The sequence below is a fragment of the Prionailurus bengalensis genome, chromosome D3 (assembly GCF_016509475.1).
Source record: "Prionailurus bengalensis isolate Pbe53 chromosome D3, Fcat_Pben_1.1_paternal_pri, whole genome shotgun sequence".
NCBI classification, from domain to species: Eukaryota; Metazoa; Chordata; class Mammalia; order Carnivora; family Felidae; genus Prionailurus; species Prionailurus bengalensis.
The window spans coordinates 21,639,663-21,665,420 of NC_057356.1; the positions used below are offsets into that span (position 1 = coordinate 21,639,663).

Genomic DNA, 25,758 nt, shown 5'->3' on the forward strand with positions numbered 1-25,758 from the left:
CTCCTGCTGAGCCAAGCCCCAAGTCACTTTCTCACTCTCCATATCATCAGTTATGTTAACTGCTCAATTTATTTGGTCTGTTCAACGGCCCATCGTGGGCCCACCACTCCCATGCTTGCTGGGGACAACTGAGGCACAACCAGCCACAAAATGCTGACTTAGGGCTGCTGGGAGCCAGGGCTCAATCCTACAGCAAGCTTGCACACTCCACACATTACGTATGGTCTATATAGCAGGTAAACTCTGTCCAGAGATGACATCTAATCCCACAATTTATCAGGTCTATGTACAGTATTTCACATATCACCCAACAGATACAGCAACAAAATAGTTTTTAACATCAACCACTCTCCTGGATCACTCCCTACCACCACCTCCCCCATCCCCAAAACAACCACCACACATTGCAGTAACGTCCCAAACCCATTTCCAATTTGTTAAATATGGTGCAAGCTCACAGGAGGCAAATCTATTTGTGTTGAAGAGTCCCTGGAGCTCTGGAAGCCAAGGTGGAGGGTGCCTCTGGGGCTTTTCAGCACCCATCAGCTGTGTCAGGAAGATACAGCCAGGAGCTAGTGAGCTGGGCCAACCAACAAGGGAGGTAGAAGCCAGAAAGGCCAGCTCAGGGAGTGGTCTCCTCCAGCATCCCAGCTCTGGAGCTCTGCCACCACCTCTTCCTGCCTAGGTTGCTGCCTGGACCAGGCATAGTGAAGAGTGAGCAGTGGTTGCCACAAGGACAAGACCAAGAGACTGCTGAGATTCCCACTCCCTTGGCTCATACACTGAGCCTGTGGCAAGCCACACAATCCTCTAGAACCCATCTAACACTAAGCTAAATGTCCTGGGCTTCTGACAGAGGTGCCCACCAGGCTATGAATGACAGCAGCCAGGATATGGGCTTTCTAGAAGACAGGGCCCCTTTCTAGCCCCTAGCCTCTTCCTGCACTTGTGGGTGAGTGCTTGTTGTAGGCAGAAAAGCCCAGGAGCTCTCAGCAAGAGCGGTAGTTTGTGAACATGAGGCGGAAGCTCCCCCTCACACTGATGTGGCCCCTAGGCCTGGGAGATGAGTAGAAACTAGCCCTTCCCTGACTCCTGGCCAGTTCCACCACAAACTAAGGAACTCTTCAAGACCTACTCCCTCAACCCTTGCCCCACAGGGGGGCGGGGCATGGGGTGGAAGGGGGGTAGCACCACTGTCATTTCACATCCTTGGATAGCCACCTGGCCACCAGTCTCTCTCTCATCCACACTCCCCCTTAAAGTCCTCCTGTATCCAGTGTGACCAGAGACTTCAGAGCCCACAGGCAGGTTCACCCTGGAATCCTGCCCAGCAGGTCCAGGTCACACTGATTAGTGTAAGCAACAGCCTCCCAGAATCACACTGCCAGGGAGCTCCCGAGTGGTCATCAGTAACAGATTCCCCCAGCCCATGGGCCAGGCTTTTCTTTTTCTTTTCTTTTTTTTTTTTTTCTTCACAGCTTTCAGGTGAGTGTTGGATTTACAGACAGTAACCAGAACCCCAAACCTGTGATGTGTTTCCTGGTGCTGCACCCGCTGGCCTCCTGGGGAGGTAGTAGGGATGGCTTGTTCTGCTTCTGAATAAGCCGCCAATCCACAGGAAGCCCAGACGGCCCTGCCCACAGCAGAGATGGGGCGCAGAGGGGGCAATGGTGGCTGCAGAACGCCCCCCTGCAGGGGGCTGGGCCAAGGCTAGGGAGGTGAGTCCCGGGTCAGGCCATACTGCATGCTCACAGTGTGGTCCAGCTCTTCCAGCTCTGCAGGCAGTGGGATGCCCAGCTCCCCCAGATACAGGGAGAGAGCCTCAAAGGAGTCCTCCAGTTTTGAGAATGCCGGTCTAGAAAGAAAAGGGGCGAGTTGGAGGCAGGTGAGACACGGACAGGGCCACGGGGTGGTGTGAAAAGCACCCAGGCCTGCATCTCAACCACTTCCTAGTTGTGTGACCTTGGGCAAGCCCCTTAACCTGTGCCTCTGCAGGAAATGGGGATATAATGTTACTGCTATTGTGTAGGGTTGTTGTGAAGATGGGAGATAATACTGTGATAAGGCTGGACTTGCTCAAAGGGGTAGCTTAAAAAAAGAAAGTCCAGGAGAAAAAAAGCTCCTCTCATGTCTTGGAGAAAATGCAATAATTTTAAGTGCCTTTTTAAAGATTCTTTCCAGTCCTTATACTGTCTTCACATCAATAGATCTGCTCAGGAAAGGACATTTCACAGACTCACCAGCTCTTCCCAAAGGGAAAACAAACACTGGGTTTCCAGTACTGTGGAAACAGTTTAGCTGCCCTGGAACCCTAAGACGGCTCAGGCTTACTCCACCTCCTCCATGTTTTTGTTTAACCGTCTTATCACCTTCTCAGCGGGGCCCACTCACTCTCACCACCGTATTTAAAATTACAACTTACAGGTGCCTGGGTGGCTCAGTCAGTTAAGCATCTGACTTCGACTCAGGTCATGATATCGCAGTTTGTGGTTCAAGCCCCCCATCGGGCTCTCTGCTGTCAGCTCGGAGCCTGGAGCTTGCTTTGGATTCTGTCTTCCTGCTCTCTCTGCCCCTACCCCACTCACGTCTGTCTCTCTCTCAAAAATAAACATTAAAAAATTTTTTAGGGGTGCCTGGGTGGCTCAGTCGGTTAAGTGTCTGACTTTGGCTCAGGCCAATGATCTTGCAGTTTGAGCCCCACGTTGGGCTGTGTGCTGACAGCTCACAGCCTGGAGCCTCCTTCGAATTCTCTGTCTCCCCCCTCTCTGCCCCTCCCATGCTCATGCTCTGTCTCTCTCTCGATAATAGATAAACGTTAAAAAAAAAAATTTTTTTTTTAATTACAACTTCTACCCTACACATCCTCTTTCCTCAGCTCTGCTCTTTTCCCCATACTATTTGTCACTTTCTTTTGTTCAGTGAAGTTTATTCTATCTATTGTTTATCATCTCTTCTTATTAGAATGTGAGTTCTAGGAGAGCAGGCACCTTTGCTTTGTTCACTCCAGTGTTCAGGACAGTGTCTAACACATGGTAGGCACTCAGTCAATATTTTTTGAGTGACTTGAACACAGACATTTAGAATGACTAGGAAAGGATATTAGCAAACAAATACTGTGTAGCTTTACATTTTCTCCTCATGGTCTTACTCTGATGTTAGTGAAGGACTGCAGTCCTTTGGCCCATGAAGGAACAAAATGTAAAGCCTCCCACCAGCAAATCCCAACTCTAAACTTGACCTTGGAAACCATTTTATTTTTTATTAAAAGCAATTTTTTTAATGTATTTATTTTTGAGAAAGAGATAACACGAGAAGGGGAGGAGCAGAGAGAGAGGGAGACACAGAATCTGAAGCAGGCTCCAGGCTCCTAGCTGTCAGCACAGAGCCCAATTGTGGGGCTTGAACCCATAAACTGTGAGATCATGACCTGAACTTGAAGTCAGATACTTACCCAGGTGCCACCTGGAAATCATTTTAAAATAAAGGTTATGTGCCAACTGGTGATCTTGAGGGGATGGAGCAAGAGAGTGAGGAGTGCTGGGGAGCACATTGGTTAGTAGATAATAGAAAATATATACTTCCTGTGCTATATATTTTAGTAATACTTGAATTTTTTTTTTTTTTTAAAGAAACAGGATTTTTGAGAGCAGGAAAAAGTATAGATTCTAGTTTTCTAATGTACAAACTTGAAAACAACCAGGGTAATAATGAAAACTATAACCTGAGATAAATAAAGGTCATTTAAAAAATATTTCTTTAAAGGAAAAAATTAGTTAAATGAATAAAGATGCTCACTATAGTAATACCTATTGTAAGGAGAAACTGGAAAAACCTGAATATCTATATTACGTATATTATATGTTCAGACTATATCTTAAGTGAATTTCACATAGTCAACAAAAATGATAAATGGGAAGACTGGGTAGTATATTTTTTGCAGGGCAAAATATAAAACTTCTCTTTATTTGAGGGGTGGCTCAGTCAGTTAAACATCCGACTTCAGCTTAGATCATGATCTCACAATTCATGAGTTTGGTCCCTACCTCAGGCTCCTTCCTGGCAGTGTGGAGCCTGCTTAGGACTCTCTCTCTCTGCCCCTCCCCCATTCACCCTTTCTCTTGCTTTCAAAATAAATACATAAACTTAAAAAAAATTTTTTTCTTTATCTGAGATTATAGCTATATGAAAAAAAATGTATGTGTTTGGAACAGATAGGTGAAGAACACTTTTTCTGTTGGAATGGCACAGGTTTGTGTGAATTTTCTTGTGTTAAAATTTCTTTTCATGGGGGCGCCTGGGTGGCGCAGTCGGTTAAGCGTCCGACTTCAGCCAGGTCACGATCTCGCGGTCCGTGAGTTCGAGCCCCGCGTCGGGCTCTGGGCTGATGGCTCAGAGCCTGGAGCCTGCTTCCGATTCTGTGTCTCCCTCTCTCTCTGCCCCTCCCCCATTCATGCTCTGTCTCTCTCTGTCTCAAAAATAAATAAAACGTTAAAAAAAAATTTAAAAAAAAAATTTCTTTTCATGGCTGTGTCTTTGTTATATCCAGGTCACTCATGACAATGCCTTTGTCCCCCCTACCACCTCACCTGGCACATCAGAGTTGTTAGGGTGGCTTCAGTGGTTGGTATCCTTGAGCTCAAGGCCTTTGCCACCCTTGTGCCTGGGAAGGGCTTGGGGATGGCTGAAGGCTGGGGCAAGCATCTAGGCTTATGTGAGCTGGGGAGAAGGGGTAGGATACCAACCTGCTCTCGGGCTCCAGTTTGCAGCAGATGGCGGCCAGGGGGAAGAAGGCTGGGGGGCAGTCTGTGGGGACAAACTTCTCCCAGAAAAGCTTCACGTTGAGACCAAAGTCCAGTGTTCGGGGCAGGCAATCAGGATCTGCATACACCTGCCCGATGATCTGCAGGTGAGAAGATGGCTGGTCAGGAATGGGCTGTGGTGTGTGTGGCCATAGGGCAGGGGAGAGGGATACTGGTGTATGGACAAGAAGGATGGGCAGAAGAGGGAGGTAAAAACCAAGGTTAGAAAGCTATCCTCCATGCCCAAACTTTGCTAGTCCAGACTTGTCTCTCAGCTGAGAGTCTGGTTACTGAGGAGGGTTTAGAAAAGACTTCTCTGCAGCAAAAGCACAATGTTCCAAATCTGGAGGAGGAGCTTCTATACATCCCACCCTGCCCTGCTGTGTGCCCTTGGGTCTATGTCCCCTGCCAGAATTCAGGCTCTGTGAAGTGAAGTTCTGGGTCTGATGCATGTCTGAAACTTCTTGGCACCAGCCTCGTGCTTTGCACACAGTATATGCTCAATTGATCTCTATTAAAGAAAATGATTTAAAAAAACCCTCCTTCCATTATTCCAACTGTTCTTGTCTCTCCTCTACCACTCACCATTTTGTAGGAATTACAGAAGGCTCTGAACATATGTGTTTGATTGAGTGCTTTCAGACAGACTGAGCTAAGCTCCTAAGGGGAGGAATCTTTCCAGGACTCAGCCAATACACCTCACAGTGCTTAGAAATGTGCTAGACAGGCTAGCACTTCTTGTGATGGCTACTTCCACTTGTGGGGCTGAGGGCAACAGCACTATCAGGGCCTGGGGAATGGGGATCAGAGTCAAAGGTTACATTGGCCCAACAGCTAAATGGACAACCATAAGGACAGCCTCATGCCTTTCCTAGTGGAGTTCCGAGTCTCACCTGCCCCTTACCGGCTATGTGACTAAGAGGAAGCTGCTGCCCCTTTCTGAGTCTCAGTTTCCTCACCTGAAAAAACCCTGCCCAGTCCTTCTCATGGGACTGATGAGACTCAAATGTGTCAACAGATGTGTGATAACTGCACAACCCTACATTCATGTTGACTTTATGGTGAGCTACTCATCGTTAGGAGAAGCAGTCCCAGTTCTGAGGCAGGGCAGAGCCATTAGGCCTTCTGCCTCAGGCCTGGCCTCTGTGCAGGCCGGAGCTCACCTCGCAGAGAACGATCCCAAAAGAGAAGACATCCACCGTCTCATCGTAGCTCTTTCCTTGGAGAACACAGGAGAGCAGGCTGTTAGGTTTGGTCTCTTATCTGCTCTGCACTGAGTCTGGGGCCAAGCCAGGCCACAGCCAAGAACCAGGGCTAGAAGAGGCTCCATGGGGATGCCTTGAAGGCTTCCCAGGAGAGGTACCATCTGAACATCTTTCCTCAGCCCTGGGTGGGCTGCCTCAGAGAGATCTTATAAAACACACTATCCAAAATGAAACTACATTGGACATTGAAAGAGAAATGGATCAGGGTTCATCTGGACTCTGTCATAAGCTAGCTGTATGTTCCTGGGCAAACCGCTGAACTTCTCTGGGCCACAAGACTCCAAAAAGTGTTGGGGTGCCTGGGTGGTTCAGTCAGTTAAGCACCCGACTCTTGATTTCAGCTCAGGTCATGATCTCACAGTTGTGAGACGGAGCCCCACATCAGGCTCTGCACTGAATGTGGAGCCTGCTTGGGGTTCTCTCTCTCCCTCTCTTGCTCTCTCTCTCTCAAAATAAATAAACATTAAAAAAAGATCACCAACAGCTTAAAAAAAAAAAAAAGACTCTAAAAAGGGTTAAACCAGCAGGCCATTTCTGAGACCTCACAACCCTGTATATTTCAAGAATCCCAGCCAGCATCTCTGGCTGGTTTGAGCATTATCCACAAGGGGGCACCATAATTCAGTTCTCAGCAGGGAGAAGAAAAGGCTAAATCTCTTGGCAATAAACAGCCTGAGCTCTCAGCTACACTTGGGGCACAAAAGCCACAGTCAGATCTCACCCTAAGCCCAGGACTTCAGGGAGGAAGGGGTTTATAAGGCCCAGTCTGGCAAGGGATAAAAATCATCCAGCTGTCAGCTCTGGGTACCCGGCCTTCCACTTCACCCAGGACTCTGATGCAAGATGTGGCTCCTAACTCCCCTCTGGGGACATGTCGCCTCCAGTGTCCAGTGTCAGGACTCACCATTCAGCATCTCAGGGGCCATCCAGTAGGGGTTTCCTACCACGGTATAGCGTTTCTTACGGTCATTCTTACGCAAGGTGCGTTTCTTGGTGGTGGCCTTCTCCACTGGGGGCTTTTTCCTCTCTTCAACTATGAGCCGTGACAGCCCAAAGTCTGCCACCACCACGGTCTTGTCCTGGTAGGACAAGGGCCAGATCAGGACTTGGTGAGGACATTCCCAAGAGAAATTGAGAAGGGGAGAAAAGGTATGTAGCAAAGGAGAGTCATAGCTCATGCTGTCTCTGGTAGATAAGGCTCAGTTATTTGTTTTCTAGCAGTCTGGTATCTGCTCCTCAGACTTCCCAGACTTGGGGGTGTTCACAAAACAGCCCCTGGAGCCTGGAGGAGTAAGGCTCTGGGACTTGCAGAGTGGAACTCAGAAGCAGGAAAAGGGATTTTTTTTTCCTTTTTTTTTTTTTTTCACCCCATCCTGCCAGTTCCCCAAAAGATTTAAGGCATGGCTAGAACCAGGATAAGACAGAAAAGGATAAGGTGTAGGGAGTCAGTGGGGGGATTTAGAGGGAGACAAGCTCTTCAAATAGCTACAGGGCAGTCATGTGGAAAGAGGGTTACGATTGTTTAGTGTGGATCTAGAGGGTGGAGCCAGGGCCAGTTAGTGGATACCTGAGAAGCTAGATTCCAAGTTAATCGGAGAAATGACATGCTAACAGCCAGAGCTGATGGTTGGTGGGAAAAAATGCTGGTCCCAAACTGGCCACTGTACATTTACTAGCTCTATGGCCTTAGACTGAGGCTTCAAGGTGCCACAGTTGTAGAATAGGGTCCTCAGTGAGCTGCTTTGCAGAACTATCGTGGTGAAACCAGGAAAAACAACAGGGCTCTTTGTAGTGTTAAGGAACTTCTGAAGTCCCTTCTAACCAAAGGATTTCAAAGGCTGCTACTGGGAGGAGGTATTATTGTGTCTGCATGTGTTTGAGAGCCCCCAGAAGACAGGGGAGGGCATCAGGCGCAGCAGGAAGGGTAATACAGGAGTCCTAGTGACACCTGAGGTCTAAAGCACAAGGACAGTCTCCTTTGTGACAAGACATGAGGGCTGGCCCTGGGGAAGCCCAGAATGGTTGGGACATACCAGCTTGATAAGGCAGTTGTGTGAGTTCAGATCCCGGTGGATGATGCACATGGAGTGTAAATAGGCCTGGAACAGAAGTACGAGCTGAGGCCAATGGCCAGTAATTCAAGCAGATGCAGACCCTGGAACTGGGGGAGACTGCTCTTCTCCCAGGCCATCCCCACTCAGCTTCAGAACCCAACATGGACCTTAGGGCAAGGGCCTCCTGCTGTCACCCCCTTGTCCCAACACTAACAGAAAGCCAAAGACCGCCTGGGCTTCCTCTCTCTCCCTGCTGCCACCTCTTGCCCATCCTTTGGTTCGCTGATCCCAACCCAGTGCTGCTCTAGACCCTCATTGCTCCCTCCCAAAGTCCCCAACTCTACTGGGCCCTGGCCCTTGCATGCCCCCAGCCCCTCTATCCATTTTATGTAGATCCAGGCCACCTGAAGTGAAGGTCCTCAGATGTACTGCTCCAGTCCCCCTCACCACCATCATCACCATAATCTCTGGCTTCAGCCACCCTCACTGCCAGTGATCAGAGAAGTGACTTCCTCCTGGCCAGCTGGCTCTGTATTTCTGACATTCTCCTTCCCTGAGACTCAGCACCCTCCTTGTTCTTCTACACTATAACCTCTCCCTCTTCCTACCCCAATGTTTTCACACAAGTCTTTGCTATTTCCACTCCTAGTCTCCACTCCTGGCTCCTGTCACTCTCTGTAGCCACTTCCTTTTCTTTTCTCTTCCCCAGCAAATGTGGAAGGAGCTACTTCCCTCCTCCCCTGTCCTTTGCAATAATGCTTGCATCCCCTAGGCTCCTGGCTCTGCTCACATACCCAGGGAGCTCTTCCTGAATCATGGTAGCTCTTGTAACCTGCCTGCTTGCCTGTCCTTTCCCCAAAGGCTGCCAGAACTTCCCCCACGCTACCTGTTCCTGAGACTCCTGTGTGGCTGCTGTTTCCTTCTAGCCTCCTTGGTGTCAGCCCTTTTTAAAGCTGCCTTCTCTACATACGCTGATGCCCACTAACAGCACATCAGCTTCAGTCAACACTAGGTCTTCCCAAACCTGTTTCCCCAACATCACTGCCTCCCCAGTATCTGGTAAGTGACACCACCATTCTTCTAGGTACCTCAAAAAAGCACAGCTCTGCTCACAAAACTTCCTTACTTAAACATCTTTTACATCTGTCTAAAAAGATGCTTCCTAAGCATCCTAAGTAAAATCCAGACTCCTTAGCCTGAAATATAGGGACCTTAATGTACCCGAGACCAACACTGTCTTAATGGACACCACATGAAGAGCGGTGATTAAAGCTTCAGGCTTGGGGTCAGACTGACAAGCCCAAGCTCCGCTCTCTTTCTAGCTTTCTAGCATCAGCTTCTCATCTGGAAACCGGGGCTGTCATGAGGAACAAACATATACATGCATGTCAGTCCCTCAGCTCAGTGCCTGGCATACAGAAAGCACTCAGCGACTGTCCCTGGTACTACTACTACTATATAATTGGTATCATTCTTTCCCAGGTGAAATAGACTATTACTTCCTCTCTCCTCCCAGGTATTTGCTGCTATCATCACCTCAACCTTGGTGCCTCTCTGCCAAGAGGAACTTTTATCCAATTCTGACCCATCCTTCAGGGCTCAATTAGAACACTTCCCCCTCCTCTGATTTCATAGGCAGTGAGGTTCCCTGCTTGTTCCAAGCTCCTGCAGTGGCTAGATGCTACTAGTTTGCCTCTCCAGTTTTCCCTTGAAGATTTGGAATTCTTTGAGGTAGATTGTGAGCTAAGAAAAACAACTGGGGGCAATTTCAACAGCCCAGAAAGAAGCTCAATAAATAGCTGCTGACTGACCCAGCCCATACAAGCTGCCCAGGATGGGGTCTTTGCCTTCCAGTGCCTGCCTGCAGTCCCTCCCCATCACCACCTCACCACCACTCCCACACCTGGCAGGGCTGTTGGCAGAACTCACCATTCCAGATGCGATGCCTTTGGCAAATCTGACCTTCTGCTGCCAGGGGAATGGGTCCTATGGGAAGGGGGAATGCCCATCAGAGGCTGTTGGGACCTGTCCCATTTGTGGTCCAGGCCCCATGGGTCAATATCGTCTGCCAGTGAACCCTCCCTGCCTGTGCCCAATCACGCTCAGCATGTCCCTTTGTAGGCAAAGCAGCGAGGGTGGTGTGCTCACCACACTGCGCAGAAAGTCCTTCAGCGTGCCCCCTTCAATGTACTCTGTCAGCAGGTTCAGCTTCTTGTCCTTGTACAGCACACCAATGAACTTGAGCACATTGGGGTGGTCCAGGCTGCGCATCACCTTCACCTGGGGGTGACGAGGCCAAGGAAGGTGGATGGTTACTTTCCACTATGTCTTCCTCACCCCTTCCCTCCAAGGAGTCAGTCTGATAACTGTTACCTGCATCTCCTACCTCCAGTCTTATGTGATGGGGCAGAACACCTCCACATGGATAGGGATGCCTCACAGGCCTCACCCTGGGATGCTGCCTTTCTAGGAATTGTACTCGGGGGAACTGGAATGGGAGGGTCCAGGAGTGAAACAAAGGCCTGGAGGGCAATACCTGAACCACAGGAGAACCAACCGAAGGAATGGAACAACTTGGGAGAGGTGGTAAAAACTGTGTAAATGCTCAAGAGATGGCAGTTCTCTGGAAGGCCCCACTCCAGGCTCCCTTAGCAGGGTGTTCAGGTGGTGAGTATAATATCTAGTTGTCCTAAATTGGCCTGTTTTCATGTCCATAACCTCCACTAACTGTAAGCTCCTCTGAACCACATCTCGTTTGTTACTGTATCCCTTGTACCCAGATCATGCTGTCTTTAGTAAATGTTTATTGAATAGGTCATTATGCTGTAATTTAGAAGGGGTAGGATATTCCTCTAGCGCTATTTTCTGCCCAGCTTTTAAGAAAGTGATTCAAGGGGCGCCTGGGTGGCACAGTCGGTTAAGCGTCCGACTTCAGCCAGGTCGCGATCTCGCGGTCCGTGAGTTCGAGCCCTGCGTCAGGCTCTGGGCTGATGGCTCGGAGCCTGGAGCCTGTTTCTGATTCTGTGTCTCCCTCTCTCTCTGCCCCTCCCCCGTTCATGCTCTGTCTCTCTCTGTCCCAAAAATAAAATAAAAATAAATAAACATTAAAGAAAGTGATTCTAAAATAAGTTTCCACCTAGGGGTGCCTGGGTGGCTCAGTCGGTTAAGCGTTGACTTTGGCTCAGGTCATGATCTCATGGTTCGTGGTTCAAGCCCCACATCGGGCTCTGTGCTAACAGCTCAGAGCCTGGAGCCTGCTTTGGGTTCCGTGTCTCCCTCTCTCTTTGCCACTCCCATGCTTGCACTCTGTCTCCTCTATCGAAAAGAAACATTAGGGGTGCCTGGGTGGCTCAGTTGGTTAAGTGTCCGACTCGACTTAGGTCATGATCTCATGGTTTGTGAGTTTTAGCCCCACATCAGGCTCTGTGCTGACAGCTCAGAACCTAGAGCCTGCTTCAGATTCTGTGTCTCCCTCTCTCTGCCCCTTCCCTCACACATTCTTTCTCTCTCTCTCTCTCCCTCCCTCTCAAAAATAAACATTTAAAAAAAATAGACATTAATTTTTTTTTAAAAAGTAACAAAATAAAACAAGTTTCCTCCTGAAACCATTATTTAGTAAGATCTACTCTCTTCCAAGAGTGACACCACACTCCTAACCCCTACCCCACCTTTTTACCTCAGTCAGAAAAGTCTTCTGTGTTTCCTCATCACACCGAATTAACTCCTTCATGACCATCACTTTGCCCGTGGCTTTGTGTGTTACCTAGTTACAAGGAGGACAACTATTAGTGGTGCAGAGTTCTGGGGAAATATGTGAAAATATATGCAACTGGCCAACCCATCCCTTGGAAGACATACTGAGCCAGATCAGACTGACAGAATTTATGTGTAGAAGACACAGCATGAGGCAACAGGGGCCTCAAAGGGGAGCGTACCCTCTTTGGAGAACGGGGCATGCATAGAGGGGAGGCAAGAATGCAGAAAAGGGAAGTGAGGAGGCAGGAAGGGACACTGCCAAGCCAAGCAGGGGCTCTGGTTATCTGACAAAGGAGTGAGTCCCTTGGGTGAACAGAAGTCTGGGGACAGTAGGGGTCAGTGCCACAGACATGCACCAGGGAACTAGGTGGGTCAGGGTGAGCTCTCCAGCCCCAATGCCCTGAAAGCTGAGACACATGGCTTACCTGACCCCCCCTCCCAGCTCTCAGCAGAGGAGGAGGAGAGAAAGAGAGAGAGGTTAGTCCCTAAGACTGTTCATCAGGGAGGCAGGAGCCACTCCCCTGTGTGCTCCCTGCAGTATACCCAACAATCAGGCCTCTGGGTACCTAAAAACATCCCTGCCTGGAGATGGCAGGGCCATGGGCAACAACTCATCCCAACCTGGGTCTCCAGGTCCACCAAGCTCACTACAACAGCAACGCTGCCCTTAGGTGGCCTGGGAGGGCAGGAGTGTAGCCCTCACACCATCACCTGCAGCAAGGAAGGGGGCCTGGTGTCCTGCAGGGTATGTATGGGGTAAGACCATGTGGTAAGAGCTCCCCAAAAGAAGGTGAGAGAAGGGTAGGGGGCCGAGAAGCAGACCAGCTGCTGCCTGTGCTCACCTTGATGGCCTGTCCAAAGAAGCCCTTCCCCAGGATCTCCCCATGGATCAGGTCACATGGCCGGAAGATCTGCTGTGAGTAGCTGCTGGAACAGCGGAGGGATTCTGAGCGGCTGATGTCACGGCTAAAGAGCAGGGGCTCCTTTGGGGAGCTGGGGCCAGGGGACTTGGAGATGCTGTTACTGCGCCTGAAGACAAGGAAAGATGAGGGTAGGGATAGGGTAGTCCTCAGAGACTTGCCAGAAAAACCATGGAGGTAGAAACCCCAAAGCTACCTTACCACCCTATCCATCCCAATTTCTGTAGTTCAGGTGCTATGATGAGGGGAAGGAACTCTTATGTCAGACAGACATGCCATTTTGGGGCTACAAACATCAGTAGTTTATTTAAGTACAATAAAACCACATTCAAAGCAGGAACCCTATAGTGCTCAATATAGGACAGCACTGTAGGATGGTAACCCACCACTTTACATGCCTGCTTGATTCAAGGTACGGAATTGGGTTAGAGTGGTATCCTACCACCATCCGAAAAATGACCAAATGGGATTCTGGCTATTTTGCTCATTTTGTACCTGTCTATATTTCCTGAAATTTAAAATAATAAGCATGTATGATTTTTACAGCAATAAAACCAGTGTATTTACATTTTTAAAAGCAGCCAGTAATAATAATGGTTGATAACTGTTACCGACTTCCTGAAGGACAAGAAAGGTTGAAGTCCACAGCACTGCAGGTGAATTACAACCCTGCAAACTTCTCTCCAGCACATCTTCCTGTTCCATTTGGGCTACCCAGAAAGGACCACACACAGGCTTCTCAACTCTTGCTCTTTTGCTCTGCCTTCCACCAACTATGCCCACAGAAGCACACAAGGTGTGCTGCCTTCTGCAGTATGGCCCTCCAGAGATCTGAGCAGTCCCTAGCCACCCCACATCTTCGTGCTTCCAAGCCATGTTCTCAGGCCTTCTCTGCCCTCTGGCACCTCACCTCTACCAGCTCACTCGTTCTGAGGCCACAAAGACAGCCAGAAGTGCATGCCCAGAAATCTGTGGGGAGGGCCCTGTTTCCAAAGATGCCAGTCAAGGGCCCTGAGTGATTCAGTCTGTTTGATCAGGAGGGCGGATAAAGACCTGACTCCTAATGATACTAACAACACCTCACATTGAGTTAGTGCTGACCCTGTGACGTCACTGTGCCACTCTGCACTCCTTTCCACACTGAATCCTTACATAAAGGATTGTCCTTACATAAAAGACAGCCACCTTTGTCTTAGAACTCCACTTTATAGATGCAGAAACAGAGGCTTAGAGACATGAAGTGATGTGTGAAGGGAGGGAGCTCAGCTCAAAAGCATGGTATGGGTGTGTCTACCTGGAGAGCCACTGCTCCAGACTCCTGTTCTTTCAGTCTCCCTATTTGGCACCTGTATCCAGGGTGATTGCTCCCTCCCCATGGACTTGGAACTATGAGGTTTTGATTGTTGGTCCCTCAAATCTAAAACAGCTTGCATCCATCTCTTGCTTTACAGTTTTCAGTGTTCTTACTTCCACTTATTAATTCTTTCTGTGCCCCAACTCCAGCCTCTGAACCCCATACTTTACCCATGGGCCATGCTGTCCTTTGGGGGTCAGCATTTCTGCCTCCTGAGTTCAGCTCAGAAGTTCAGTGGACAGAGCCGACTCTCTGGTTTCTAACGAAACCTGGCAGACAGCTGGGTCAGATCATGTACAGGCCCTGGCTGTGAACTGTGATCCCTATGGGGAGAGCTGGGTCAGCACAATCCTCATGGCCCATCTCTGGCCAGCGGGTTTCCTTCCTAACTCTGCTGGCCTCCCAAAGTCAGCTCAGCCTCATCTGAAGGATAGGCATGGGTCAGCATGGAATCAGGGTGGGAGGCAGCACCTCAGAGAGCGTCTCCTTAGTGTTCCTTCCAAATTCTCCTTGGTGTCCAAGGTGCTGAGAGTCGGGGAGTGTCCAGCATTCTGCATGCGGGGAGAGAGCCGTGCATCCAGCCGCAGCTGGTCCAGACGCTGGGAGACGGGGTCATGTTCAATCAAGAGCTGAAGCGTCTGGCTTGTCTTGCTAATCGCATCCTCTACCTGTAGCCAAAAGCAGTGTAAGGCTGGCTCCCACAGGCTGTCCCATCCCAGGCCACCCACTGTCAGCCCACATGATCTTAGCACAGTATGGCCAATGCTCAAGTTGGCTAATGGTGGCCTCTAGCTGCCAGTAGCCCCAGTGCCCTCTCACTGGCATCCTGTCAGATATCCCATCTGTCAGGCCATCCCTACTGCCCTGAGAATGTGCCAGGCTGACACAGGTCATCAGTGGTCACAGGCTCAGTGGCAAGACAAAGAGATAGACTGGGGGTGGAGAAAGGCAAAGGTCCATAGCTTGATCTCCCAGAGGGTCTATACCATGTTCCACCCCCACAAGACAGACTGGACACACACTGTACCTCTTCCACTCGGAGTGTGCGGACAGGGGTCCCATTAATCTCCAGGATGCGGTCCCCGGGGTGGATGGCATTGCGGTTGTTGGGACTGATGTGCATCCGGTTGACCCTGGGCCAGACAAGAGTTGAGGCAGGAAGAAGGCATCCTAAAATTGTGCTTGACCAATTTTACTTGTATAGGAAGGTTCACCATGCCCCAGGCCCCTACATGCCTGCGAGGGGATGCAGACAACTCACAGGGGAAATGCAACACCCTTTACAAGATGCCTCATCTCAGTGAAGGGCACCCCCACTCACCCAATGGCCTAAGCCAGAGCCTTGGATGGCATCTCCCCTATCCGGAGTTCTCTCACTGCTCCACAACCCTTACCATCTTCGAGAATCCTGCCTTCACTTCATCATCATAGTTACCAACATTTCTCACCTGGATCTTTCAACAGAACTGGTCCTTGGTCTCTACATCTGTTCTAGATTTCAGCTCAGGTCACAATCCCAGGGTCGTGGGATTGAGCCCTGTGTCAGTGTGGAGCCTGTTTAAGATTCTCTCTCTCCCTCTCTGCCCCTCTCTCCCAGCTTGCACATGCCCTCTCTCTCTAAAAAGAACCTCTGGTCTAGACAGATATCTCAATGAACTAAAGAAGCTCAATCACCTCTGTTCTTCAAAAAAACTACCCATCACCAACACCATTGCTGATGTTTAAGTTTTTATTAACACCACCCTCTACATTTCCAGGCTTGCTCCTCTTCCATCCAACATCCATGCTAGCAATCCCTCTAGAACGCTAACCTGGTTGTATCACCTTGTTGCTTATCCCTTAAAAGACCTGCTGAGTGTTCATAATCCAGGCCCTATATAACCTAATAGCCCCCTTTTCTGGCTATTCCCAACCACCTAATTTACACCAGACACGATCATAGACTCCCACCTCTGCCCTGAACACAATTCCCTCCGATCTTCATCTAATGAGGTTTTAGTGCAGATCTCAACTCTTGGTGACTTCCCCAACCTTAATACCTCTCACCTGTACTGCAAGCACCTAGTAAGTGCACAATCGCTATTTATAGGGTTGGCAGCCATAGATTCCTCATTACTGGTATTAGATGAACACAGGCTCTTTCCCCATCTGGTCTCTGGCCTGGACCTAGGATGAAGTCTTAACCTCTTTCTCCTCCATCCTCCATTCACTCAACCAACAGAACAATAATCAATGAATATATACTACATGCCAGACACAGTTCCAGGACCTGGACATACAGTACTGAACAAGATTAAGTTCCAGAAGGAACTTGTTGGGAGGACAGATGACAAACTAATACACATAATCAAGCCAGATAATTTCAAAGAACAAACGTTATCTGAAACTTGACACATGAAAGGTGAGCGGTTCTGTCATTAAGTATCTTGTGGGAAGCAGCCTAGGCAGAAGGAAGAGTAAGTGCCAAGGCCCAGGTGCAGTTACAGCACAGTGAGCTCCAGGACAAAGATATGAGATGTGGGTGAAGAGAACTCTGCACCCCTTGAGGCCCATCTATGGACTCTGTGTAAGGACTCCTGCTTCTGGGGTTCTCAAAATACTCACTCTTTTACTTGCACAGTGGTGGCATAGTTGGAGCAGGCACTTTCCACAGACACAGAGAAGCCCCGTCTGCCCTCCGTGGTGGCTGGCATGGAGATGTGTGTGACAGAGTAGGGCAGCTGGTCCTGAACAGACTCCGTGGAGAGTCTCTCAAACATGGGTGCCAGCACCACCTCATTGTGGCACTTCCCACTAGCAAGAGGAACATAAAGGTGGTTAAGATCCTGGAGCCCCACCTGGAAGCCCCCAGTAACCACTGTACCATGTGGCTTCAAGCAATAGTACCCACAATCCCACTATTACCATCCTTGCCATGATTCCAGTTGGTTGCTCAGAAAGAAGAGCCCAGGGTCTCTGGGGTAGGCTGGAAGTGGGGGTGAGATGGCCTGGGTTCTCTTCACTCTGCCTTTGATTCACAGTGAGAACCCAGCCCTCTTCTCCATTTTGGGCCTCAGCCTGACTTCTTTGCCAACTGAGGCAATTGCGCAAATGAACTCTAAGGGGCCTTTGCTTTTAATTTTCTGGGATCCTTCTCTGAGAGCACCTTCTGAGCCATTCTCTCCCTCTGGGAAGACTGCAGCACAAAGTGTCATTATTCTCATGGTCGGTAAGGACAGAGGGCAGAGAGATGTTACTTGTCTTGCTTACAGATTACAGAGCTGGTTATAAGCATTGCTGGGATAGGAATCCAGTGCTCTGATATCCCAGTGCTGTTTCTGCCCAACTTGCACTGCCATCTGTTCCTCTCTCTTGACTGCTCTTGTAGGGGAGAGGGACACCATCTTACCAGTAAAGGGTGGCATGCTGCACCAGAGCATATGCATCCCCATCCTCGATGATCACCTTGCAGCTCATACAGGCAAAGCACTCTGGGTGGTACTTGAACTCCCCGGCCACCTGTGAGCAGGTGGGGAGAAGGGTAGACAGATGACAGATGGAGGAAGTGAATTGTCACTGTTGCTGGAAGGTAGGGGTGGGTGAGTGACCTCTTAACTGAGACACCCAGGCGCCCCTAGAGAGACCTCTAATTAAGGATCTATAGGTCCTTTGCACAACTCTGCCCCAGAGCTTCCAGAGGACAAGTCAGATTGGTGCCTCTCTGTTATTTCTGAGATTACAAAAACTGTTTTGGTCCTAGCCAAGTCCCCAGAAGTCATCATCCTCACTAGAAAGACACATAGTTCCTCTAACACAGAGTTGGAAAATCCATGATTGGGCTTAAAGCCCTTTTCTGACGCAGGTAGTGGAGGTGGAACCTCTCTCTACCAGCCCATTCCAGGGTCTCCTTTTCAGATTCCCTCTACACAACTTGGGTGTATTCTCCTCTCAACCTGTAATGCTCTCCTTCGAGGACTTTATCCATTGAATTAAGTCTCTGCCCTGCCCGCCCACCCACCCATTCCCAATATTGGACTGTTCAGTTTTGTTTTTTTTTTTAACCTTAAAAAAATGTTTATTTATTTGTTTTGAGAGAGAGAGACAGAGAGAGCACACATGCTGGGGAGGGGCAGAGAGAGAGAGGGAGACGGGAGAATCCCAAGCAGGCCCTGTGCTTAATAGCACAGAGCCTGATGCAGGGCTCGAACCCACAAACCATGAGATCATGACCTGAGCCGAAATCAACAGTTGGACACTCAACCTACTGAGCTACCCAGGTGCCCCTGGACTGTTAAGTTTTTAAGGGAAGGATCCTACCTGGCACTTAATTGGTACTCAACAAACATCTGTTAAGTGAAGAAATAAAAGGGGAGGCCTTGGCTGATGGAAGACTAGAAGATGAAAGGCCATGGGAAACCAGAGGAGCTGTCAATGGACTCTGATGACTGAGAGGGACTCACTCACCATGACAGGCCCTGTCATCAGCAGAGAACACCCATGGCAGAACTCCCCAAACTTCCCCCAGTAGTCCTTGTGGCAATAAAGCTTCCCATCCTTCTCATAGTACCAGTTGGTGAGGGAATCCTGGCATTCTGAGCACCTGAAAGGCAAGACAAGAAAAAATTGTTGTGGATCCCTGGAACCAGGCTACATAGGCTGCCTCTGGCTCCCAGGTCTAACAACAAAATGGACAGACCTTTCCTTGATCCAAAGCCAGGATGGAGGAAAGTTACAGTTTAATGCCATCTCCCCAAAGGAAGCTGATTCAGAATAAAGATCCCAGAAACCAGTTCTGTATTGTCTGCCTAACCTGGTAGACCAGTGTCTGTTTATTAATTTTTTTAACATTTTTGTGTCTTGAAGCCCTCAGAGAATCTAGTAAGAATCAAGAAGCTGCTCTTGGAAAAAGGCATGTACAAGGAAAATGTATATATTATTTAGGTATGGGTGTGTGTGTGTGTGTGTGTGTGTGTGTGTGTGTGTGTGTGTAGGTCTGAAGCCTAGTCATGGCCCCAGCTAAGAACCTCTGTTCTAGATTTCAGCTCAGGTCACAATCCTAGGGTCATGGGATTGAGCCCTGTGTCAGTGTGGAGCCTGTTTAAGATTCTCTCTCTCCCCCTCTGCCCCTCTCTCCCAGCTTGCACATGCCTTCTCTCTCTAAAAAGAACCTCTGGTCTAGACAGACATCTCAATGAACTAAAGAAGCTCAATCACCTCTGTTCTTCAAAAAAACTACCCATCACCAACACCATTGCTGATGTTTAAGTTTTTATTAACATCATTAACATGTAGCATTCCTGTGAAAAAATTATGCTAAGCATTAAGAAACAATCAGGCAAATCCAGAATGTGGGTCATTCTAAGACTACTGTTCTTGACTCTTCCAAAAAGTTAATGTCATGGGGAAAAAAAGGTACAGGGATTAAAAAAGCCTAGAGACACAGCAACCAAATGCAGCACCTAAACCTTGGATTCAATTCTGGATTGAAAAAGAAAGCAGCTATGAGTGTCATTTTTGGAACTGAGGAAACTTGAATTTGGGCTATATATTATACTGTGAAATTACTATCCATTTTCTTAGATGTAATAATGATACCTTGGTTAGATAGAAGAATTCTTAGAAGAAACATATTAGAGTAACTAAGGGTGAAAGTCAGATATCTACAACTTACTTTTACATAGTTCAGCAAAAAATAAAATACATCATGTGTGTACATAGTTAAAGAGAAAGTGGCTTAAAGTTAAGTCTGGGTGAAGGATATATATGGGTGTTCTTTGAACATTTCCTTCAACTCTTCTATGTATTTGAAATTTTTCGAAATAAAATAAGGGGGGGGGGGACAAAATTCCACTAGCACTGTGCAAGATATACATGTTAGACTCCACAGCTCCTTTCCCCTCCAATTACCTGGTTGTAAAGCTCCACCCCTCAGTCAGGCTGGGTGTGTTTTCAGACCAAGTTTGCACAAGATAAGCATTTCTGAACCTCCCAGCACCCAGAGCTAAGGGCTCCCTGCCCTTGGGAGCCCATGCCACCTCTTTCTTTCCAGTGAAGACTCTATTCTTGTTGTCAAGGCTTCACACCACCCTTCACTGGCCAAATCCTTGCTTCTGAGAGGCAGGATGGAGTGGCCTCTTAGTGTGACTCCTGACCCTGCCACTTACTAGTTAGCTCATCTTGGGGAAGTTACTTCACTCCTCTGACCCAGTTTCCTCATCTGTCAAATGGACTACTGTGGAAAGGAAATAACATGTACCAAACTATATATAGTTTATATAAAAGGCTAAGTACAGTAGGAACTCATGAAGTGTTAAACTGCTATTAAAGATGATGATAATGGTAGCTGCTCACACTATTTGCCATTTTTCCTCCACTAGCTGGGTAGCTTTGGACTTCTCTCAGTTCTTCCTCCTTGACAAAATGTGACTAATAGCACAGTACTACAAAGAACACCGTGAAGACTAAATGAGCTAATGTATGAGGAAAGCCTTTTGCAAACTGTGAAGAGTGGAACTAGCTGTATTATTACAGCATCTTGCTAGGCACTGCAGATATAAGAGATAGATATACAAGGTTCCCTACTACAATTTCCAAGAGCTTATAATGGGCTGGGGAAGAGAAAGTCTAAAACAAAACTTAATTAACAATGAAAGGTGAGAGGTCACAATGGGTGCTACTACTACTGGGCACTGCAGGAGGGAGGAGGGAGACCAGAATGAGTTGAAGCAGCTATGGAAAGCAACTGAGCCAGGAAGGTCTAGAGAAGCAGGACCCTGAGAATCGCTCTTTATGGAGTGTCCATGTCTCTCTGGATGTTTAACACTGATGGCTTCTGCCATCAGTCATCCCCATCCTGTAGCATCTCCTACTTGTTCTTTTTTTTTTTTTAATGTTTATTTATTTTTGAGAGAGACAGAATGCATGCAGGGGAGGGGCAGAGAGAGAGGGGGACAGATGATCCAAAGAAGCCTCTGCACTGACAGTAGCAAGCCCAATGTGGGGCTCAAACTCACAAACTGCGAGATCATGACCTGAGCCGAAGTTGGACACCACCCAGGTGCCCCTCTCCTACTTGTTTTATGGACCCCGAACTTAAGGGACTTGAGAGCCAGACACAGCATGAAGAGTATGGATATGAAATACCTAGAATGGTACAGTGTGAACCATTAATTCTAGGAGGCAAAGGGGAAAGACCTGTTCTGGACATGCAGCTCAAATTCCTCTCAATGTAAAAGGGACACTGGATGAGGTCTGAATTGGGAAGAGGCCTGGTTCAAGTTCTTGGGAGCTACAGGCTCTTGGACAAGGCCTTTTCTTTCTCCAGGTATAGTTTCTCCACCTATAAAATGAAGGAATTAGACTATACCCACATCCCCTTAATTCCATGCATATCTATGTCTTTCCCTAGATGATCTAAAGTTCCAATCTCTGAACTACCACTTACCACCTAAGTGATCTTGGGCTGGCTGCTTCATTTCTCATTTGTGAAATGAGACAAAGGGCAACATCATCACCTATATTCAGGGTAGCAGTGCGGACATTAAATCCAGTTCTGAATGACTGTGAGGAGCCTAGCAAAGGGCCAGCACTAGGAGCAGAGACTTCCTTCTTGCCTCCCAGCTTCTGACTTGAAGCTCCTAGGTACCTATCTTTCTCCTTCATTAGAGTGTGAGTTCCCTGAGGACAGGAACAGTGTTCCATTTACTGTTGGTAGACTAAGCACCTAACAAAGAGCCCAGCACAGTAAGCCCTAGCAGAGGTTTCCAAACCGAAAATGGTGGGAGTGGCAAGAACCAGCAATCCAGGTGGAAGCACAAACATTCTGTAGCTCATGGTCAGCAGGTCCTGCCCTTCTGCTGTCTGCAACGGAGAAAGCTGGTGCACACGTTATTTGCACCCAAATGCAGGCCTGGGCCCTGTTACACCCTCTCAATGGTATGTGTGCTGCAGGGCACAGGAGTACCAGAACACGTCCTCCTTTCCACTGCCAATATTCTGCTTTTGTTTGTTGCAGGTAGCCCTGGCCAGGCCCAGGAGAGTGGGGAGAGAAACGAGTGCAGACATGCAGGAGAGAGCCACGCCAGACTTCTGGGAAGAACACCTGCCTGGAGAGCGACATCACCAAGGCACACCATGTGTCAGGGAATGCCTTTGAAGGGCATGGCCAGAGAAACAGCCAAAGTTGGCTGACACAGGTATGTCTGAATAATAGGAAGGTGAACAGCTGATAGGAGGGCTGGTTGTGGGTCCCTAAGCTGTTTTGTCACAGAACACAATTGGTTCTCAGGTCACCCGAGTGGTAGACTTAGAGTCCTAGCTTAGATATTAAGAACAATTACTGTCGACTGTTACTTAAATGCCAACCATATTCTGGGCACTCTATGAGGTGCCTTACTTATATCCTGGCCACATCCTGCAAAGTGATAGGATTATCCCTGTCTTATAGAACACTGAAAAGCAGAGTCAAGTCACTTGTGCAAAGTTGCCTGACACACACAGGATGGAGCTAGAGTCTTAACCTATGTGTACTTGGCTATGAAGCCATTTCCACTAGACTACATCACCTGAGCACGTGAGTAATGCAGCACATCTACTAAGCTGGGCCTCAGGATTTGCATCTGTGAAAATGAGAGCTCAAGTCCCCCTGAGTGTTAACACTTTGTGAGGGCTTCCCCTTAAATCCAAGTACTGAATTTAAATGGCACAATGATTCTCCTTCTTCCTTTAGTCCACAGCATTGTTCCCCAGCAGTCTCTGCCTTTTTATTTTTTTTTCAACGTTTATTTATTTTTGGGACAGAGAGAGACAGAGCATGAACGGGGGAGGGGCAGAGAGAGAGGGAGACACAGAATCGGAAACAAGCTCCAGGCTCCGAGCCATCAGCCCAGAGCCTGACGCGGGGCTCGAACTCACGGACCGCGAGATCGTGACCTGGCTGAAGTCGGACGCTTAACCGACTGCGCCACCCAGGCGCCCCAGTCTCTGCCTTTTTAAGAAAAGAATCCAGGGGCGCCTGGGTGGCGCAGTCGGTTAGGCGTCCGACTTCAGCCAGGTCACGATCTCGCGGTCCGTGAGTTCGAGCCCCGCGTCAGGCTCTGGGCTGATGGCTCGGAGCCTGGAGCCTGCTTCCGATTCTGTGTCTCCCTCTCTCTCTGCCCCTCCCCCATTCATGCTCTGTCTCTCTCTGTCCCAAAAATAAATAAACGTTGAAAAAAAAAAAAAAAAAAAAAAAAAGAAAAGAATCCATGGGGCACCTGGGGTGGCTCAGTCTGTTAAGTGTTGGACTTCAGCTCAGGTCATGATCTCCTGGTTGGTGGGTTTGAGCCCCACATTGGGCTCTGTGCTGACAGCAGAGAGCCAGCTTTGGATCCTCTTGTCTCCTTGTCTCTCTCTGCCCCTCCCCAACTTGCGCTCTCGAGTTCGATCTCTCAAAAAGTAAATAAACATTATGGGGTGCCTAGGTGGCTCAGTTAAGCGTCCGACTTCGGCTCAGGTCATGATCTCACGATGTGCAGGGCGTTTCCTGGTTCGAGCCCCGCATCGCGTGGGTTCGAGCCCTGCTGTCAGCACAGAGTCCACTTCAGATCCTCCGACCCCCTCTCCCTGTCCCTCCCCTACTTGTTCTCTCTCTCTTTCAAAAATAAACATTAAAAAAAAAAAGAAAGAAAAAAGTAAATAAACATAAAAATAAAAAGAATCCAAAACACACTCTGGAAATGTAAGGTGCTACCCCCAAAACGCCCCCCTCAGATTGTTAGAGGCTATGGCCACGATATGTTTCTCCCAAAGCCAAGCCTTTTTTATTGCAGCTTTCAATTTTTGAAAGTTTCAAGTGAATGTCAAAATCTGCCCTAGCAGCAGGTTGCCCAAGGGCATTCAGCTTGGAGGTAGTGGAGCTGGTGGTGGAACCCTAAATAGAAGTCTGAGGTATCAGACCCTCTCCTGAGCAACCAGAGGGAACAGAGCTGAAACCCTCCAGTCAAGGGAGATCACAGACAGGCCCACATGTGTTGAGGATAGCCGACAACCTTGAAAATTCCTCTCCCAAAGCACTATGGTCAGTTCAGTGGGCAGCTCAGATCCAAACTAAGGGCCTAAAAAAATAAAAAAAAAAGACTTTATTTTTAAGTAATTTCTACACTCAATGTAGGGTTCAAACTCACAACCTGATCAAGAGTCATATGTTCCACTGACTGAACCAGTTAGTGGCCCCAAACTAAGGACTTATGAGTCAGTAGGGAACACACTTTAAAAAAAAAAAGAAAAAAGAAAAAAAAAAGATAATCAGGTTGAAATTCTCAAAATAACTCTTTCAAGATCTGGGTCCACATTCTTTCTTTGTCATTTACTATCTGTGTCACTTCAAGTCAGTTACTTTAGGACTCTGGGCCATAGTTTCCTTATTTGTATACCAGTGATGATAAAACCTCACCAGTTTATGAAAATTATGTACAGATGCTCAAGCAGGTGCCCAGTAAATGTCCATTTCCCTCCCTCCCCTCTTTAACTTGAGAACAGCAAGGGCAAAAGTAGACAGACTCCTTTCCCTCCTGTGCCTAAGCAATATGGATCTGCAGCTTGGCCTGGAACCAAACAGATTTCTGTGAGTAAAGAAGGTCCTAAAATGAATCATTTATCTAATAAATTAGAAAACATTTATTATTATCAATTACTATCAATTAGGAAATAGTTACTGTGCATCTACGATGTGCAAGACCAAACAGGCAAGGTTTTATGCAGGGAGAGGCCAAGTGAGATAAGACATAATAAGCCCAGCCCTCACTCACATGCAAATTTTTCAGATCAAATGTTTACAGGTAATATTTCAACCTTATGTGGTTGAAGTAGTCACTATTACAGTAGATTTACACAAGTTAAAGAAAAAGCCCACCATGGGGTACCTGGATGGCTCAGTCACTAAAGCATCCGACTCTTGATTTAGGCTCAGGTCATGAGATCACAGTTTGTGACTTCATGTCCCGCATTGGGCTATGCACACTAACAGCACCAAGCCTGCTTGGGATATTCTCTCCTCTCTCTCTGCCCCTCCCCCCTCAAAATAAATAAACAAACTTAAAAAAAAAAAAACAAAAAAAAAAAACCAAGCCCTCCCATGTCCTAGGTCCGTTGGATGCTCATCGTTAGCCTCCTGAATGAGCAGACAGACTGTTGGGGAGAAGCTGTTTCCAGACCCTTGCCTCTGAGCTCTGACTGGGCTAAAAAGGGAAAATGGACAGGTCTCTGTGCCACAGCCTGAGGGTACTGTGACCAGGGATGCCAACTCTCCCCCAGGCACAGAAGGGTGGATGTAACAGGCACCTACAGATACTGGCCCATCAGAGCCCAGTCTCCTACCACTAAAGATCCCTTTATTACTCCTCCTTCCTGTAGACTCCGTAGACTGAAACAGGCTGTCAGTGAAGCTGTAATTATTATAGACTATGATGTTATCCTGCTTAAAAAAAATTAACCAAACACATAACAAGCCTCTGATCAGCAAGAAGTGTTACCAGAGTGCGTTGATTCAGTTCCAACCAAAAGCCAGGAAACCTGTAGATTCAAGTAATTTGTGCAGTCATACTGAAGTTAAGGGTAGAGCCTCCATGATTAGTAAAAAAATGGAAAAGAGCC

The 25,758-nt window shown here is 48.1% G+C and overlaps 1 protein-coding gene across 6 annotated transcripts in view; it reads right to left on the reverse strand.

Moving 5' to 3' along the window:
• Positions 1-50: 50 nt before the first annotated feature.
• Positions 51-25,758, reverse strand: part of LIMK2 (LIM domain kinase 2) — a 60,119-nt gene continuing 34,411 nt past the window's right edge. For 5 of the 6 annotated variants that reach the window (XM_043559217.1, XM_043559218.1, XM_043559222.1 and 2 more), the window contains 14 exons: positions 18,592-18,727; positions 17,537-17,646; positions 16,753-16,941; positions 15,176-15,281; positions 14,620-14,816; positions 12,717-12,903; positions 11,795-11,881; positions 10,267-10,398; positions 10,048-10,104; positions 8,098-8,163; positions 6,969-7,143; positions 5,963-6,018; positions 4,743-4,900; positions 51-1,855 (listed from right to left, as the gene is read on the reverse strand). In XM_043559217.1, the coding sequence (XP_043415152.1) occupies positions 1,711-1,855; positions 4,743-4,900; positions 5,963-6,018; positions 6,969-7,143; positions 8,098-8,163; positions 10,048-10,104; positions 10,267-10,398; positions 11,795-11,881; positions 12,717-12,903; positions 14,620-14,816; positions 15,176-15,281; positions 16,753-16,941; positions 17,537-17,646; positions 18,592-18,727 (1,801 nt within the window). In that variant the 3' untranslated portion in view covers positions 51-1,710. The remainder of the gene's footprint in view (positions 1,856-4,742; positions 4,901-5,962; positions 6,019-6,968; positions 7,144-8,097; positions 8,164-10,047; positions 10,105-10,266; positions 10,399-11,794; positions 11,882-12,716; positions 12,904-14,619; positions 14,817-15,175; positions 15,282-16,752; positions 16,942-17,536; positions 17,647-18,591; positions 18,728-25,758) is intronic. The other variant, XM_043559223.1, reaches the window with a different exon arrangement.